Here is a 15,723-nt window from a genome sequence, read left to right on the forward strand (position 1 = left end):
GGGTCCTGCCATCACATGGCCCTTCTGAGAAGGATGGACAGACAGACAGTGCTGCAGAAGAGAGCAGCAGTCAGGAGATTGGGAAAGGTATTGACCAGGGCTAGTTCAACAGTTCCCTGCTTTTGACACCTGGAGCTGCTTCTGCATTTCTGTCTAGAGGCTGTTACAGTTATGTGTGTGTGTTTTTGTTAAGCACTTTCTGTGGTCACATATACCATCTGTCCTCCTGCAGGCAAGACAAAGGATATTGTCAGTAAATCCATTTCTTTCTTGTGAGTTGAACACAGCACTGCTGTTAGCACGGTCTTTTATTTACGGGCTACCCCCCACAGTAGTGGGTCATACTGTCAAATTATTGAGACCTAAATGAGTCAAAAAGCCAAGGCAGCTAACAAGTTTTATGAACAACAACTCTGGCTGTCGAGCTGTCCACCAAGGAGATCATGGATCTTAACTGAATTTAAACATTTTAATAAACTGATAACTTTGAGGGCTTGTATTTAAAAGACTTTATCCCAGTCTTTCGAAAATAGGGCTTTGTGTCTTTTACCAGTCACTTTTTCATCTGCGAGGCTTACAGAGGCATGTTTTATGAGGCAGAGCCCTTTGAAACTTGATAGCCAACAAATATTTGATTTCTTGTGGAAGAAGGTTATGTATTTCATACTCTTTGCCCCACTTGTTCCCTAACTATGTCTCTCCTGTTTTGTGCCTATGGGAAAAATCCATAGTAAATTTAACTCTTGACAACTCCATAGGCAATTTATTAAATAGAATAGGAGCAATGTTTTAGAATAACTTTGAAATTCAAAAGGTATTCTTATCATCTCCTTCCAGAATGGTTGTAGTTCCGCAAGGGAGGTTAAGGAATTAAATATTGTTAAAGTAAGTATTATTATGAGTGCCAGATATTCTTCTTTTTGATAACAGCCCAGCTGTGGGCTTTTTCCAGTGTTTTGGGTGCTTTTCTGTGCTTCAGTAGCAGTTGGGTCTGTGTAATGAATCCCAGGTCTGTGACAGCTTCTCAGCGTTGAGGAGAACAATTTCAAGGTGCATGGTAGCAAATTTTCCTGCCAAAGTCACTTTTGTTGTAGGTTTGTGAAAGTGGATGTCGGCAGGACCGGCTGTGGGGCAAATGGCACCCTGGGCAGAAATCAGCTCCCCACTGGCTTCTTCAGCCCTAGTGGGCCCAGAGCCACCCTCCGCTCATGGCGCCCCGGGCGACCATCCAGCATGCCCTACCCAAAGGTAATACGTTCTATTAAATTTTGACCCACAACACTAAGCAAAAAAAAAAGGGTCACTAAATAATCTGTACAACCAGAGGACCCATGGCCCTGCCTACAACCACCACTGGAAATGTGTTCCTTTTTCAAGCTTTTCTAGGGCAGGGACATTAGCCCTTCTTTTTCCGCCTGTAGTTCAGTAATTTTGATTTGATTTCTATAGTGCTTTTCTGTCAAGCACCACAGGCTTGACTCAACGAAGGGGGGAGGGGGTGCTGAATGAAGCATTCCACCTTGGGTGCTGTGCTTGGTTGAGCCAAGTGAGATGGGTGCTGTGTATCACATTTTTCACAGTAAAAGATAGTCTTCCTCCTGTGGCCTTGGTATCAGAGACGTCTTCTTTCGTAAGTAAGGAGGGTTTCTTCAAAGGGCCTGCACTGGCAGCTAATCAGGGCATTTATGCATCGAGTACTTTCTATGCAGTTTTTATTTATTTGACACCATGTTCAGGGGAGTTTCACTGTACCCTCAGGAATTCAGTAGACTGGTGCACTGGGACTTGCTTGTCCCCTATTTGGATTCACTACAACTTGAATATTAAAATTTGTTTTTACGATTGTAATTAAGTACTGTACAGTTTGATAATTATTTGGGAAACCTTCTAATTTTCTTTTTCAATAAAGCACATTCATTAAACATTTGGCCCCCTTTGTTTTTTTGGAGTTCAGGGAGATTAATTTTGAATGTATTAGTGACCATGCAAAAGCACTGTCATTTATATGCAAGGGGGCTGAGGAGCAAAGTGAGAGCTTTCTTCTTGTAAGTGTGACTTGAAAAAGCTGCTTTGGCTGTTTTCTTATGAAAAAATAAAGTACTTCTCATTCCTTTTGCTCTCTGTCCTCTCCACTCTAGCCTTCCTTTATCATGTTCTCAGTCTTTCTTCTCCCCCTGCCTTTTCTGTCCTTTGTGTCTTATCTGCTCTCTTCTGTCCTTGGGTCTTGAGTCTTGCTTTCTCTCTTACTTCGGTTTTGTTCTTTTCTTTTTTTCTTTGCAGGACTCGGCCCCAACTCCTCCTCCACCCCAGCACATGAAGTTGGCAGGAGGACCTCTGTCCTTTTCTCCAAGAAGAACGCCAAAACTGCAGGCCCTCCAAAACGGCCAGGACGCCCCCCAAAGAACCGGGACAACCAGATAGCACCAGGACAAGGAGGGAGCTCAGTGGGACCGCCACAGCTCCCAGTGATGGGGGGGTCACAGAGGCAGCGCAAAAGAGGGAGGAGCCCTCGTCCAAGCTCCAGCTCAGACAGTGATAGTGACAAGTCCACAGAGGAGGCCTCTCTTGGTGAGTGTAATGATGGCCCTCAAATTAGGCCCGTGTGGCATTTCAAATTCAACAGGCTAAAACCAAGGGTTGGGAAAAGAGAAAATGTTTTAATCTTCCAAAGTTGGTCAGTTCCTTTCTATGTACTAGTAAACCTTTCTTTCTTTTTTATTTAAATTTTTATTATGTTAAATACAGAAAATGCAAGTATACCACAAAACATATAAAGATTTAGAAACCGTCTTAACACAGAACAAGATGTTCCTCTCTTACTGTTCCCCCACCAAACATTTCCCTCCTCTCACCCACCCACCTCGACAAATACCAATGGAGACCAAGTGAAGTAGTCAAATTTGTTCAAGGAAGTTCAAAAATCTATAAGGAAGACCACATAATACCAGATGCAAGTATAAATAGAGTTCCCTCCTCTATGCTCTTAACAAGAAGAAGCTCGACCACAAGAAATAATGACACAAAACCCATCATCCTAAGTCTGTATCTTATGTGGTTCTCCAATGTACATATGGAGACCAAACATTTTCAAATTTGGAACAGAATAACTTGTAAAAGCAGTGATTTTATTCAACCTGTATATACATTCTAGGCATCTAAAAACTGCCAGCAAAGACGGTTCAGCAGGGTTCTTCCATTGATAAGCTATTTCACATCTGGCAGCCACCAAGATTTGGTGTTACAATAATTGCACGTGTTGTTCACACTGCAAAACTGGTATATTTAATGATGCATTTTGGGGGGAAGGAGTCAATTCCAGACCCACAACATTCTTTATAAAAGCATAAATCTTAACCCAGAGCATAGTTATAATAGGGCAAGACCACCATATATGACAGAACATACCAGGTCCTCCACAACCCCTTCAGCACCCTTCATCTACATGTGGATGGGCAAGGTGCAGCTTCACAGGCGTGAGATACCAACGTAATAGGATCTTACAACTATTTTCAATTAGAGACCTAGAAATAGAACTTTTTACCAGTCTGTAAAAAAGAAAGCTCCCATTCTTCCTCAGATAATTCTTGCCCTAAATCCTTTTCCCAAGCAAAAAAATGTGTCAGAGCCACGAACAACTCCTTAGTCAGCAAATTGTATCATTTTGTAATAGTCCACTTTAAAGAATCTGCCAAATTACAGTAGCCTTCAAATAAGGTTTTACTTTTTGATAAATGCTTCTTAATTTCTCGACTTCAAAAAGTGAAGTTTTTGAGAATATAAAAAATAGTTTTTGGCCTCTGGTATCAGTTGTTTCCTCAAAGTATCAAAGCTCTTTACTTCTTTCCCATCACAAAGATGTTCCATCAACTGCATCCCTTGATCGGACCATTTTTTATATTGTTTCTACTCAAGCCCTGTATAGTGCAGAGCTATAGAAAGAAGCTCTATAACCTACTACGTGCAAGCACCATCAGGCCCAAAGTTTCAGGGGATGGAGAGTAATTGGAGGTATTATCTTCTATGGTCTCCAGATCCTTCTAGGTTGCAGGACCATAGCCGATAAAGGCATGTCTCCTACTAAAGTTTGCCCCATATCACCAGTAAATATTTCTAAACATGGTCTTCCCTTTCTTTCAGCATTGGAGCAAAGAGAAGAAAATCTATTTTATGTCATCTTACCTGCAGGGTTAAATTAAACAAGCTCATCCCCATGTCCTAAGAACATAAGAAATGCCATACTGGGTCAGATCAAGGTCCAGTGGCCAGTCTGGGTCTCGAGTACCCGGCAGATTGCATAAAGTAGATCTGTTTCCTGTTACTCTCTCTCTCTCTCCAAGGGATAGAAATGGCTTTCTCTAGACTATCTGGCTAATAATGTTTTATGGACTTGTCCAAATCTCTTTTAAACCCCACTATGCTAGCCATTTTGATTACATCTTTGGGTAACAGAATCCACAACTTGATTGTATGCCAAGTGAAAAAAATCACTTTCCACGATTTGTTTTAAATCTGCTGGTTAATTTAACAGTGTCCCTTTGTTTTAATATTATTTGAAAAGATAAATAACTATCCTATGTTTACCCGTTCCATCCCACTCCTGATTTTATAAACTTCAATCATGGTCCCCCTCAGCTCTCTCTTCTCCAAGCTGGAGATCCCTAACCTCGTAGCCGCTTTTCGGCTCTGCTCTCTCGCTAACACACTGCTGCAAGCCTGGAATGTGGGAGCCCTTTTAAATAAGAGATCAGAAAGTAACACAATTAACTCAACATCTGCAGGGAGTTTTGCCCTTCCCTGGCTCAACACACACAGTTACCCAAAGGTGATAGTTCTGAAGAAGACTGAACTGGATAAACTGATGTTTTCTTTCAACTAAATTACCTAACTAGTTAAAAGAATTGATTTTTGTAAATGTATTTTATTTGTATATGGATCTTTTCTTTAACTTATATTTTAATGAGGTTTGTTTTTTTTTGTATTTATTTACTTTTGTTTGCTGTCATGCACTTTGGAGAGATTTTATGACCCTGGAAGGCAAGACTATAAATCAGTGAATTAAATTAGGCATTCGGAGAGGGAGTTGGGTAGGGTTAGTTATAAGGCCTGAGAGGTAAATTTGTGGCATTGCCTTTTCTAAGAGCACTGTGCCAGAGTCGCAGGCATTTTGAGCCTTCTGTTAATGGCTTAATGAAGCCTCTCTTTCAATAAGACTAGTAAGTTTGACATTCTAGATAGCCTCAATTCAAACCCCACCCTGCCATGCATTTCTTCTTGAAAGGTGCCAACTTTGCCTGTGCTCCCCGAATCACACCTGATATTACCTGCCCCCTTCCCCCCACTGCCTACAAGGACTTAACCTAGAACTAGGTCAGTCCGCTTCGGTGTTATAAAGGGGAGGAGACAAACACACGAACTTCATGCATTTCTTATGAGAAAACTGCCAGCTTTGCCTTTCTCCTGCATACCCCTAAATCACTCACCAACTTTGAAAAGTCATATGTCCCCCTCCACACCCCCATCCCTTCCCGAGGACCTGCCTCCATACAGACTTTGGTGCAGTTTGGTCCAGTCATTCCCAAGTTATAAAGGGGACACACACACATGAAAACACAAATTCCAACACACACATTTTACCATCTGATAAATCGTTTTATTCTATTGAACCGGTATTAGTAACATGCTAAATGACTCTCTGACTCTCAGTGCAGATTATTGGAGTCCCTTGAAAATTTAGGGTGCTGTAAAGATGCTGGCAGGATCTCCTGCAATTTGCTCAAATGTTTGTTGCTTTTTTCCCCCCCCCTTTCATGCTACCTGGGCTGCAGATTTACCAGCAAATGGTTTCAGTGGTAGTAATCAGCCAGTGAAAAAGAGTTTTCTGGTTTATCGGAATGACTGCAACCTGCCACGGAGCAGCTCTGACTCTGAGTCCAGCACCAGCAGTAGCAGCAGTGCTGCTTCGGACCGAACCAGGTAACCCTTTCCATTACTGCGTGATGCGTGTCTCTTAAAGAGGGGATTTTTAATGCAGGATTCCTCTACCCAGAACTCAAAATTGAATACAGATGGAACACCTTCAGTGTATTCAACGTTATTTAGAGGGTTCTGTTATTAAACTTGAATACATTAGCATTAGAAATCTGAGTTCCCTGTACGTACCAGATCAGTCCAGACCGTGGGTTGAGCCTCCTGTCCAGCAGATGGAGACAAACCAAAACTGAAAGGGTATCCCTATATCAGGTCAGAGCCTACCCTGCAGCCCCTCAGTATTTGTCTGTCTCCAGCAGTTGGATCAGCTCACCCTGTGGTTCCCTGATCTCGGCTAGTGAGCCCTTGTTTCCTGTTGGATACTTTTGTCTCTAAAAAATCAAGCAAGTAGTAATTTATTTTCAGTGTTTTAAAAAAAAAAAAGGAAAGATTTAATTCGTTTGTGTCGGACTCTGTCTTTTATCAGGAGACAGTTCTGGCTCTTGCGGGGCTTAGGGGGGCTTGGCCCCTTGAGTGTGGCATATCCTAAGCCCTATTTTGCTTCCACGGTGATTATTGGGGGGTGACACTGGTGGTCCAGTCCCTCCCCCCCCCCCTTTCCCTGGCTGCCTTGGGGGCTCAGAGCTCCTCTTTTTCTTCCACTGCGCTGGGAAGGGTTTCACTGTCCCTCTCAGTTAGGGGGGGGGGGGGGGGAAGGGAAATATCAAAAAATAAATCCACAAGCCGGCAGCCAGGGTGTTTGGTGCAGAGGAGCGTGCAGGGTTCATTCCTCTGCCTCCGCTCCTGCCGGCAGCTAATTTTTTTCAAATCAGCTGATTTTTGTTGAAGATCGCGGCTCCTCTTCAGTGAGTATGCCGCATCCTCATTCCTGCACAGCTTGTGGTGAGCCCTTGATGTGCCTATTGCGTGAGGGGCTCTGTTCTGCGTGTTTGCCGGGTGAGGAGGGTCCCTCCTCGGCAGCGCTTGCAAATTCAGCCTGGGGTCGCGTTCCTCACCACATGGCAAGGCTGTTCCTGGGTCGGCAAACCGCAGGAACGGCAGACATTTTGGGTGTTTCAGCAGCTCCCGATTCGGGGCTGCTCGGCGCTGAGGAATCAAATTTTGCAGAGTTTCCCCCCGATTTGAGCCCTGTGCTGTCTCAGGACGAGGTCCCCCCCCCCGGCAAGGCTCTGCCCCGTTTTTCATCGGAATTTGTGCTTCTCATGCACAAATCTTATTTGGCCAGTTTGCAGGAGGAGGAGGACCCTTCCGCCGCCCGCTCCTCCGACTCTGGAGCCGCAGGGTTCGGTCCGGGTGCGGGTGGTCCCGAGGGTCCCTCCCATTCCTGATCCTCCGATGCCTCTGGTCACTCCAGATCCAGATTCAAGTATGGATTTGGCGTTGACGCTTCCCCCCCTGGAAGGGGATGACCCCCGGGTCCTCCATATGTTTCAGAGGGAGGAATTGGAACCTCTCATTCCCTTTGTCCTCCAGGAGCCTAGGGATTGAGGGGCCCCTTACGGATACTCTGACTGCTTCGCTGCCCAAGCATATGGACCCGGTCCTGGCGGGATTCAGGGCTCTGGTGTGTGCTTTTCCCTTCCATCCTATGCATAAGTTGCTGCTCCTCCGGGAATGGGAATCTCCCGAAGCGGGGCTCCGTGTCGGGAGCTCTACCCTCTCCCGGAGGACTGCTTGGACATTCTGAGAATTCCCACAGTAGATTCTTCTGTCTCTGTGGTCACCAAGCACACCACTATTCCAGTAGTGGAGACGACGGCCCTGAAGGATGTACAGGATTGTAAATTCGAATTCCATTTAAAATGTATCTTCGAGGTTCTGGCCCTGGGAGTTCGGGCGACTATCTGCAGCAGTCTCATGCAGCAGGCAGGTCTTAGGTGGGTTCAACAATTGCTCGGCACCCAGGACCTCCCGTCTGCAGAGGCAGAGCAGGCTCAACTGTTGGAAGGCATCATCACCTATGGGGCAGATGCACTGTACGACCTCCTCCGCGTCCAGGCGAAAGCAATGGTTGCGGCGGTATCCGCCCGAAGGCTCCTCTGGTTGCCAATTGGTCGGCGGACCCATCATCCAAGGCGCGGTTGGGCACGTTGCCTTTCAAGGGTAAGTTGCTCTTTGGAGAGGACCTTGAGCAACTTATTAACTCCTTGGGGGAAAACAAGGTTCATAAGCTGCCTGAGGACCATCCGAAACAATCTGTCGTTTGTGCCCTCCCGTCCTCGATTCCGGGGTCAACGGAGATATACGCCTCGCGGGCGCGGTGGCTCCTCTAGAGGCTATTCTTCCCGGTCTCAATCTTGGTCCCAGCCCTTTCGTGGGCGCAGGCCCTTCCGCGAGGGGGGCTACCCAGCACCCCACCCCAAAGCCCACCCCACAATGAAATTCGGTTGACTCATTCCTCTGTCCCCTTTCTGGGTGGCTGTCTCTCCCTGTTTCTCGAGGAGTGGGCCAAAATCACGTCGGACCAGTGGGTTCTCGAGATTGTCTCAGAAGGTTACACTTTAGAATTTGCTCGAGATCTACCGGACCTCTTCGTAGTCTCTCCTTGCGGTCATCTGAAGCGGGAAGTGGTGGACCAGACACTCACCAGGCTCCTGAGTCTGGGTGCCATTATCCCAGTTCCGGAGGAGGAACTCGACGCAGGCCAGAATTCCATCTACTTTGTGGTGCCCAAGAAAGACGGTGTATTTGTCTGATCTTGGACCTCAAGAGGGTCAACCGGGCCCTCAAGATCCCGCATTTTCGCTTGGAGATCCTGAAAGCGGTCATCGCGGCGGTTCATCCCGGCAAATACCTCACCTCTCTCGATCTGACAGAGGCCTACTAACACATTCCGATTTGCCACGATCACCAGAGGTATCTTTGCTTCCACATCCTGAACCAGGATTTTCAGTTCCGGGCGTTACTCTTTGGTCTGGCCACCGCGCCGCGCACCTTCACCAAGGTCATGGTGGTGGTGGCGGCTGCCCTCCGCCGAGAAGGAGTCCTGGTCCATCCCTATCTGGACGACTGGTTCATTCAGGCCAAGTCGAAGATTCGCTGCCAGCAGGCGGTAGATCGGGTTCTAGCTCTCACCTCCCTCAGGTGGATAGTCAATTTTCCCAAAAGCAATCTTCAGCATTCCCAGGTGTTGGAATTCCTGAGGGCATGCTTCAATACTCGGATAGGCAAGGTATCCCTACCTCGCGCTCAGGCTCTCAAGCTTATCGACCAGGTGCAAAACCTTCTCTCGCTTCCACTCCCGACGGGTGCTACCTCCAGGTCCTGGGATCTATGGCCTCCACCATCGACCTAGTCCCCTGGGCGTTTGCGCATATGTGACCATTACAGGGAGCTTTGCTATCCTGTTGGCAGCCGGTGTCGGAACAGTTTCATACGGTTCTCCCGCTTTCGGCCTCTACCATCGCCGCCTTGCAGTGGTGGCTTTCGCTTCCTCATCTTCTCTGAGGAATGCCTCTTCAGACTCCACAGTGGATTGTGGTAACCATGGATGCCAGTCTCAGAACACGCAGGGGATCTGGTCTCCGATTCAGTCTCGTTGGCACATCAATCGGCTGGAGGCCTGGGCGGTGCGTCTGGCTCTACAGGAGTTTCTGCCCCTGATCCGCGGCAAGGCGGTGAGGGTCCTCTCCAACAACTCCACCACGGTTGCTTATTTCAACCGTCAGGGGGGCACTCGCAGTCGCCTGGTGGCTCTAGAAGCCAGCCGTCTCTTTGCCTGGGCGGAGCGTCATCTGGATTGCCTGGTGGCCTCCCATATAGCGGGCAAGGAGAATGTACAGGCCGATTTCCTCAGCCGCCAGTCTCTCGATCCGGGAGAGTGGGAACTCTCCGAAGAAGCCATGGAGTTGATCGTCAGCAGGTGGGATCCCACTCACCTGGACCTCATGGCGACCTTGCGCAATGCCAAGGCCAACAAGTTCTTCAGCTGCTGGAGGGAGCACTGTTCAGAGGGAGTGGATGCTCTAGCTCTCCCCTGGCCCGCAGACGTCCTTCTCTACGTGTTTCCTCCGTGGCCTCTGGTGGGAAAAGTTCTCCGAAGAATAGAACTCCGCCAAGGGCCAGTGGTTCTGGTAGCACCCGAATGGCCTCGCAGACCGTGGTTCGCAGATCTTGTCAACCTGGTGACGGACGGGCCTCTTCATCTTGGCCATCTTCCTCGTTTGCTTCGGCAGGGGCCCGTATTTTTCGACCAGGCCGATCGCTTTTGTCTAGCGGCCTGGCTTTTGAACGGAGACGCCTGAGGCGTAAAGGCTATAAGGAGGAAGTTATCTCCACTCTACTGCGGGCTCGTAAGCAGTCTACTTCTCTGGCTTACGTATGCGTTTGGAAAGGTTTTGAGACCGTTTGTGCGGAATCTGGTGTCTTGGCACGTTCCGCTCCGATTTCATTGGTACTTTCCTTCCTCCAGAAGGTTCTCTCCAAGGGTCTTTCCTTCAGTTCTTTGCGCGTGCAAGTGTCTGCTCTTGGCTCCCTTCTCGGTAGGGTCGAAGGTCATCCTTTGGCAGCTCACCTGGATGTGGTTCGGTTCTTGAAGGGCGTCAAGCACCTGCAGCCGCCCGCTCGCTCCACTTGTCCATCGTGGAGTCTTAATCTCGTCCTTCGGGCTCTCTGTGCGGCTCCGTTCGAGCCCCTCTTTCGGGCTACGGTAAAGGATCTCACGCTCAAGGCGGTCTTTCTTGTTTTCTATCTGTTCCGCTCGGCGGGTTTCAGAGATTCAAGCGGTGTCCTGCCGGGAGCCTTTTCTGCGGTTTTCCGATTCAGGAGTCTCTCTCAAAACGGTTCCTTCCTTCTTGCCGAAGATCATTTCCGCTTTCCATGTCAACCAGTCGGTGGAGCTTCCCTCGTTCTCTCAAGAGGAGATTGCGTGTATCGCTGGGGGCAATCTTCGCAGGCTTGATGTTAAACGCGTTTTACTTCGGTATCTCCAGATTACTAATGACTTTCGGGTCTCTGATCATCTTTTTGTTCTCTGGAGTGGTCCCAATCGGGGCAAACCGGCCTCTAAGACTACTATTGCTCGGTGGTTGAAGGAGGCAATTTCCTCGGCCTATCTTTGTCAAGGTTGGGCGGTTCCTGAGGGCCTAAAGGCTCATTCATTGCGTTCTCAAGCTACTTCCTGGGAGGAGAGTCAATCGGTTTCTCCGCAAGAGATCTGCAGGGCCGCTACATGGACGTCCCTGCATACTTTTGCTCGACACTACTGGCTGGATCTGCAAGCACCGGTTTTTGGTTCTTTCGGTCAGCAAGTGCTTCGAGTGGGACTGTCTCAGTCCTACCCGGTTTAGGGAAGCTTTGGTACATCCCACGGTCTGGACTGATCCGGGTACGTACAGGGAAAGGAAAATTAGTTCTTACCTGTTAATTTTCGTTCCTGTAGTACCACGGATCAGTCCAGACGCCCTTCCCTGTTTTCTTTCATGTCATCCACTCAAAGTTTTTCCTACAGATCTCCGGATGCCAGTACTGTATTCTTATCTTCAGGACACCGGAAGCATTGGTTTTGCTGAGCAAGTATATGCAAGAGCGTTTTTTTCTACAGAGTTCCTTCAAAGTTGTAGAGTTACTCAATTGAGTTTTTTGGTTACTTGCTTGATCTTGTTCTTTGTGTTTCTCTGCTTTGACAATGGTTATACTGAGGGGCTGCAGGGTAGGCTCTGTCCTGATATAGGATACCCTTTCAGTTTTGGACAGTCTCCATCTGCTGGACAGGAGGCTCAACCCACAGTCTGGACTGATCCGTGGTACTACAGGAATGAAAATTAACAGGTAAGAACTAATTTTCCTATTTTAGGAGAGACAGGATTAACATGCAACACTCCTTAATAATAAAAAAAAGTTTGAATTATTAAAACTACAAAATTATAACTGAAATTCGCAATCCTTGATATCAAAATAGTGGAATAACAATAATACAGAAAATAAAATAAATGCTTTTTTTGTTTAGTGTGTAGCTTGCATGATAATCATACGCTCTCTTTCCAGCACAACCCCGTCAAAGCAAGGCAGGGGTAAGCCCTCGTTCTCCCGCGTGAACTTTCCTGAAGACAGCAGCGAAGACACATCTGGCACGGAGAACGAGTCCTACTCTGCTGGGGGTGGACGAAGTGTTGGCCATGGCTGTGAGTATTTCCTGCTAGATTCAGTGGTTATGAAAAAAATATGAGCTAGGGAGTTTTGTCACTTACAGGGTCTTGTCAAGCCAAATCTTATATCCCAGGATATAAGATTTGGCATCACATAAAGCCATACACATAGCATCAGCAAGTCACTTTACCCTCCGTTGCCTCGGGTACAAAATTAGATTGTAAGTCCTGTGGGGAGAGGGAAACACTACACCTACAGTACCAGAATATAAATATATAAAAATCTAAATAAAAAAAATAAATGTGATCCTCTCCATTGGTAATCATGGAAGATAAAGAAACAGCTTTACAGCATCAGCGGGATGAGAGGAGGAACTGAAAATGAATTGTAACATATCCTATGGCTAGAACAACCAGGAATTCCTTTTACCCTTTCCTTTCAGCTATGGTGCATAACCACAATTTAAAACCGCTCTTCTAAATCTTTCTTTTTTAGACTTTACTTTTTTTGAAGATACATTCTAGTAACACTACTGACTGTCTCTTGTAACAGTGTAGATGCTGTAGCCTTTCGCACACTGGAAATGGTTGGCCAGCCTGTGACTTTTTTTTTTTTTTCTTCTTTTCCTGCTCTCTGTCTCCAGGCACGGCATTACCTGTTTCTAATCCTGTTTTCTCGTCTTTGGTACAGTGGTGCGGAAAGGAATGAGCCGTGGAGCCGGGTGGCTGTCAGAGGACGAGGATACCCCTCTGGATTCCCTGGACTTGGTTTGGGCCAAGTGCCGTGGATACCCATCGTACCCAGCGCTAGTAGGCATTCTTTCTTTCTTGCATCTCGTGATTTAGCGCTCAGGTCATCCTACGCTTAGCATTCATTGTTGCAGTTCCAGTGGAAGGGATATTTCCTTCGGGGGTCCTGATTATTAAAAGAACAGCATAGCACGTTCTACTCCAAAGTCAGCCACATTGAAGTGCTCACTTTGTATGATGCTAAGATAAAATGAGCTACACAAATGATTTTCCTCTGTATTCCAGGGTTAGGTAGCATATGCCAAGAATTTGGGTTCCCTCCCCAAAAATATTGGGTCTTATCAATATGACCAGTCAAAGAATGCAGTGCATTGTCCTGAGTTTTTGGTGCACAACCTCCAAAACATAGAAGAAAATAATCTTGATGTAAAATTCTACTAATTTTTTAGTATTATATAATTAGGAACTTGTGGGCAGGAGTACTTGAGAAAAGGCAGATGTTGAGTCAGTTTTGTTGAAGGAATGCTTAAACTGTCCTGCCTCCAATAAATAATGTATTATAATTGACAGGGGGTGACTGTGAGTCTTCAGGGACTCCCTCCCCATGGTGTTTAAGAAAAAGATTCTGTCAGAGTAATAGAGCTTAGACTTAGGGAGCTGTTGTCTTGAGTTTTAATTTTCTGAAATTTTGGCAGATCATTGACCCGAAAATGCCCCGGGAGGGAATGTTCCATCATGGTGTTCCAATCCCAGTACCCCCCCTTGAGGTCCTGAAGCTGGGTGAGCAGATGACTCAGGAAGCACGCGAGCATCTCTACCTCGTACTCTTCTTTGACAATAAGCGGACCTGGTAAGGCTGGATGACCATGCAAGAAAGAGAAAACCTTTAGACTTAATTTTGAAGCTGCAAATCAAGGGGATAATTTCCTGATCATCACAGAATTTTATTGCATCAATGGTTTCACTGCCACTTGTGCCAAAAATCTGATATCGCTTTATTTTGCTTTTCTTCCCCTCTTGCTTTGATCTTGGGTTCCAGTGAAGCATAGGAAGCCAGGTTTGAGACTGTAATCTGCCTTGCTCTTGTTGGCAGAATTTACAAAATTTATGGTTGTGATGCACATAGTTTTAGAAAGATAGCATGGAAACTTCCCTGTGTACTCGGTAGAAAAATAGAGAAGCTTTGACTGGTAAATACTGGGTCTTAGGGTAAAGGAAATTGGGGGGAAAAGGAGTATAGGAGCATCAGAATGAGAAATCAAAATGTTTTGACACAGGCATTGATTGAAATCAGACAAGCCAACAATCAGATGCTTAGCACAGTTCAAATGCTACATCTAATTTGATTTTTTCTTCACTATAGGCAGTGGTTGCCTCGGACGAAATTAGTTCCTCTGGGTGTCAATCAGGATCTGGATAAGGAGAAGATGATGGAAGGCAGGAAATCGAACATCCGTAAATCTGTGCAAATTGCCTATCATCGAGCCATGCAACATCGCAACAAAGTCCAGGGAGAGCAGAGCAGCGACTCCAGTGAGAGTGACTAGTTCAGGCAGCACATCCTCCCTAGATGAGCACACTGTGAACCAGGACTTTTGACGGATCCCCTTCTCTAGACTTTTTCGTTTTTATATATGTTGTTCAATAATGTACCACTTGAAATGTCTTGTGTTGTTATATCGTGACATGCCCAATGAAAGGGGGAAAATTCTTTTGGAACAGGCCCTGAAGCTCCAATGATGACTGTTACTGCTTGTTGTATATGGGTGGTGAGTAAACGTATGCCTCACGCCTGAGAAATAAAAGGAGTTTCTGTCAGGGCTTGATGTGTAGCATGGATTCTGGGAAAAGCAGAAGAAAGGTTTGTTTAAAGAAAGTTGGAGCAGGGGAAACAGGGGAAGGCTTATAGTAGACTATTTTGATATGTTGATAGGGAATATTGAATGGGGAAGAGCTTCCAGCCAACAGGAGCAATCTTGACCTTTAAAAGAGCACATCTGGATGGCATCCTGCCTAGCTTCTCTTTATGGATAAGCTTTCATTTTTGAAATCCTAACTGCTGCCATGAGAGAAAGCCGAGAGAGGTTCCACCATGGCAGCATGCCTAAAGGAGCAAATGGGAGGGAGAGCTCCTCCTCCTGTAGTTATATCAGATCATCAGAAAGCATGCTGGTCATAAGGTTATTGCAGCACAGACTTTAGGGCTTATTACTGGTGATATGATGTTGCCATGGACGTTTCAAGGAAATGGCCCAAGTGAAAACTGTAGTATTCTCAGCCCAGTCCTTGCTTTGGGCACCATAAACATCAGAGGGCGCACTTATTTATTTTCTTTTAGAGAGAATTACCTTCTCAGAATGTTAACTTTAAGGCCTCCATGATTTGCAGTGCAAGTTAGATCCTCTTCAAAAATTATTGACTGGGCCATACTTGCTACTTTACCAATTCTGGTGTTATGCACACAAAAAGCCTCAGCCTATTTAATGCTGACTTGGGCCCCCTGTATTTTTAATGCCCTGACAAGACAGATTTTATGACTTTGCACAGATTTTTCTAAATGTCATAAATTCCTTTACAAATCACAATTCTGGACGTTTTCTAGGTTTCACATACTTCTCTAAATGTCGCTAGCAGCACGGGCAAGACCGGAAAACCTTTGTTCTAGCTGCCTTAGCGGAGGACACTGTGATCCTGTAATTCTGAGCACCGAGATACAACTGTGTTAGCAGGCGCCTCCCTCAGCAAATCCAGCTCTGTCCGCACGATTTGTTCAGGCCCCTTATCCCTTCTCCAGGCTTACTGTAAATACTGTATATTAGGGAGAATGTAAATTATTCTCATTTGTAAACTGTTTGTCATTTTTTTGGAGGGTGAACAATTTCAGTACTACAGTGTAAGT

General features: G+C 46.2%; 1 protein-coding gene across 1 annotated transcript in view; it reads left to right on the forward strand.

The window, feature by feature from the left end:
• Positions 1–15,239, forward strand: part of BRPF1 (bromodomain and PHD finger containing 1) — a 34,148-nt gene extending 18,909 nt beyond the window's left edge. The window contains 7 exon segments of the mRNA XM_029601132.1: positions 2–87; positions 2,281–2,568; positions 5,826–5,973; positions 11,974–12,110; positions 12,766–12,884; positions 13,520–13,674; positions 14,188–15,239. Of these exon segments, the coding sequence (XP_029456992.1) occupies positions 2–87; positions 2,281–2,568; positions 5,826–5,973; positions 11,974–12,110; positions 12,766–12,884; positions 13,520–13,674; positions 14,188–14,371 (1,117 nt within the window). The 3' untranslated portion in view covers positions 14,372–15,239.
• The last annotated feature ends 484 nt before the right edge of the window (positions 15,240–15,723 follow it).

The sequence above is a fragment of the Rhinatrema bivittatum genome, chromosome 4 (assembly GCF_901001135.1).
Source record: "Rhinatrema bivittatum chromosome 4, aRhiBiv1.1, whole genome shotgun sequence".
Classification (NCBI taxonomy): Eukaryota; Metazoa; Chordata; class Amphibia; order Gymnophiona; family Rhinatrematidae; genus Rhinatrema; species Rhinatrema bivittatum.